The sequence below is a fragment of the Dromiciops gliroides genome, chromosome 6, assembly GCF_019393635.1.
Source record: "Dromiciops gliroides isolate mDroGli1 chromosome 6, mDroGli1.pri, whole genome shotgun sequence".
In the NCBI taxonomy this organism is placed as follows: Eukaryota; Metazoa; Chordata; class Mammalia; order Microbiotheria; family Microbiotheriidae; genus Dromiciops; species Dromiciops gliroides.
Window position 1 is genome coordinate 254,539,621 of NC_057866.1, and position 2,899 is coordinate 254,542,519.

The 2,899-nt window shown below is 43.9% G+C and overlaps 1 protein-coding gene across 1 annotated transcript; it reads left to right on the top strand.

Annotated features, from left to right (window-relative positions):
* The first annotated feature begins 1,608 nt into the window (after nucleotides 1–1,608).
* LOC122731112 (calmodulin-1) lies at nucleotides 1,609–2,305 on the top strand. Its single transcript, XM_043970982.1, has one exon. It carries the CDS (start codon nucleotides 1,700–1,702, stop codon nucleotides 2,147–2,149), a length of 450 nt encoding a protein of 149 aa, XP_043826917.1. The 5' UTR covers nucleotides 1,609–1,699; the 3' UTR covers nucleotides 2,150–2,305.
* Nucleotides 2,306–2,899: the final 594 nt, after the last annotated feature.

The window sequence follows — 2,899 nt, forward strand, 5'->3', positions numbered from 1 at the left end:
GGATTTGAACTCAGGTACTCCTGAGTCCAGGGCCAGTGTTTTATCCACTGTGCCAACTAGCTGCCCCCACAACAATGATTTTTTTAAAAAATAATAAACATTGAATTATACTTTTGAGTTCCAAATTTGATCCCTCCTTCCTTCCATGAGATGGTAAGCAATCAGATGTGGGTTATACATGTGGAATTGTTTAAAACATTACCATATTAGTCATTTTTTATTAGAAAACTTGAATAAAAGAAAAAATGAAAGAAAGTGAAAAATAGCATGCTTCAGTTCAATCAATAATTTGGCCATTAGTCATTTGGGACTGTCTTGGATCATTGTATTGCTGAGAATAGTTAAGTCATTCACAGTTCTTCATCAATGTTGCTGTGACTGTGCACAGCATTCTCCTGGTTCTGCTCACTTCATTAACAATCAGTTCATACGTCTTTCCAGGCTTTTCTGAAATCATTCTGCTTGTCATTTCTTATAGCACAATAATATTCCATCACCACCATACACAACAGTTTGTTTAGCCATTCCCCAACTGATGGACATTCCATTGATTTCCAATTCATATCCACCACAAAAAGAGCTGCTATAAAGAGTTTTGTACAAATAAGTCTTTTCTTTTTTGAGGGGATGAGAAATAATGATATTAAGGAATATTACTTAAACTTAGTTGATAAAACAGAGGCATGGTATGAAAGGAATGACTCCAATTTTGAAATAAGTTCTACTGTGGGCAAACTGCTATCAAATAGCACTGCATGCTACAGAAAAATCTTTCATGAAAAGAAGAGTTAATCAATGTGACAAACTTCCTTGTTGTCCTATTTTAAGAAATTGCCACAGCCAGCCCAGCCTTCAATAACCACAATCAGTTGGCAGCCATCAACATCAAGGAAAGAAGCTCCACCAGAAAAAAATATATATATGACTCATTGAGATTATGGTTAGCATTTTTAGCAACAAAGTGTTTTTTAATTAAAATATGTGCATTGTTTCTTTAGATATAATATTGCTGCACACATAATAGACTACAGAATAGTGTAAACATAACTTTATATGCACTGGGAACCCAAAAAATTCATGTGATTTGATTTATTACAATACTCACTTTATTGAGGTGGTATAGAACTGAAGCCAAAGTATCTCTGAGGTATACCTGTATAAATGCTCACACTGAAAATTTAACAATTAGCTCTTCGAGCCAATAATAGTTGGCTCCATCACATCGCTGCCTTTCCAGGAATAACAATCTACAAATCCCTGAATTACCTAAAACTGTTTTTAATGAAAACTCATAAACAATAGACATCGATTTGTTAAAAAAAACTATTATTTTATTTATATTTTTACTACAAAATATAATTATTTCTTTTTTGTGGGGGGAGGCAATGGGATTAAGTGACTTGCCAAGGGTCACACAGTTAGTAAGTGTCTGAGGCCAATTTTGAACTCAGGTCCTCTTAACTCCAAAGCCAGTGCTCTCTCCACTGCATAATCTAGCTTCCCCTGAAGTATAATTATTCCTTAATCCAATATCTTATATTTTCTAAATGACTTCATAATATGAAATATAAAAAATGGTAAAAAAAAACACATTAAAAGATATTCTCGAGCGCCGCGCGACCCCCGCTCCTCCCTCCTCCTCTTCCTCTTTCCTCTTCTCTTCTTCCTCCTCCGGTGCCCAGAGCGCCCGTGCCCCGCCATGGCTGACCAGCTGACCGAGGAGCAGATTGCAGAGTTCAAGGAGGCCTTTTCCCTGTTTGATAAGGATGGAGATGGGACCATCACCACCAAGGAGTTGGGTACAGTGATGCGATCCCTGGGTCAGAACCCAACGGAGGCTGAGCTCCAAGATATGATCAATGAGGTGGATGCAGATGGAAATGGGACCATTGACTTCCCTGAATTCCTGACCATGATGGCAAGGAAAATGAAGGACACAGACAGCGAGGAAGAGATCCGAGAGGCGTTCCGCGTTTTTGACAAGGATGGGAACGGCTATATCAGTGCTGCGGAGCTTCGTCACGTGATGACCAACCTCGGGGAGAAGCTGACCGACGAGGAGGTGGACGAGATGATCCGAGAGGCAGACATAGATGGCGATGGCCAAGTTAACTATGAAGAGTTTGTACAGATGATGACCGCGAAGTGAAGGCCCCGGGCAGCTGGTGATGCCCATTCTCCTTTGATCTCTCTCTCCTCTCTCGCGCTCTCTCTCTCCGACACTCTTACTCGCATAACCTGGTTCTAAGCCAACCCTGACTGACGACTGAGAATCCGACATAAAGCAACACGAGATTTGTCCCAAGCTGCATGACTGCTCTTTGATCTCCTCCCTCCCTTCTTCCCTCTCCCCCCCCTCCCCCCGGGACCTCCCAGCACCTCCACTGACCCCTCAGACGGCCCCTCCCCAGCCCCCCACCAAACAGGGGATATGCCCTCGTGGCTCTCCATAGCTTCCCTCCTCTCCCTTGGATTTCTGACCTTGTTTTCGGTGGCCAGTGCTGGTCCCATGCCGGGAGCTACACAGGAGTGGGGAGAGTGTCCCTACCTGGGCCAGGAAAGCCAAACCCTTTAGATGTTTGCATGCGTCTGACACTGTGGTTCTGTGTGCGAAACCTTCGGGGGGCCATGGTGAAAGGTCTGCAGGAGTTCCAACAGGAGGTGTTGGGGTGGGGGGTGGGCATGAAGACAGTGTGGCGCCACCCAGCGTGGCCTTGGAAAGTGAGGAGAAGGGAAGTGTAGGCGCTGGTTGGGGGTAGGACAGGTGAAGAAAAGGAGGTTGACGTGAACATTACAAACCCATTGGCTTTTATTCCCAAATCATCAGCGATTGGCTCTACCAAGTTCTGGCCTGTGGGAGAGGAGGGGAGAGGAGTCCCTGCCCCCTTGGCACCGTGTA

Bases quoted from the DNA above. Each gene is read 5' to 3' on its own strand.
- LOC122731112 (XM_043970982.1), top strand. From the start codon at position 1,700: ATGGCTGACCAGCTGACCGAGGAGCAGATTGCAGAGTTCAAGGAGGCC.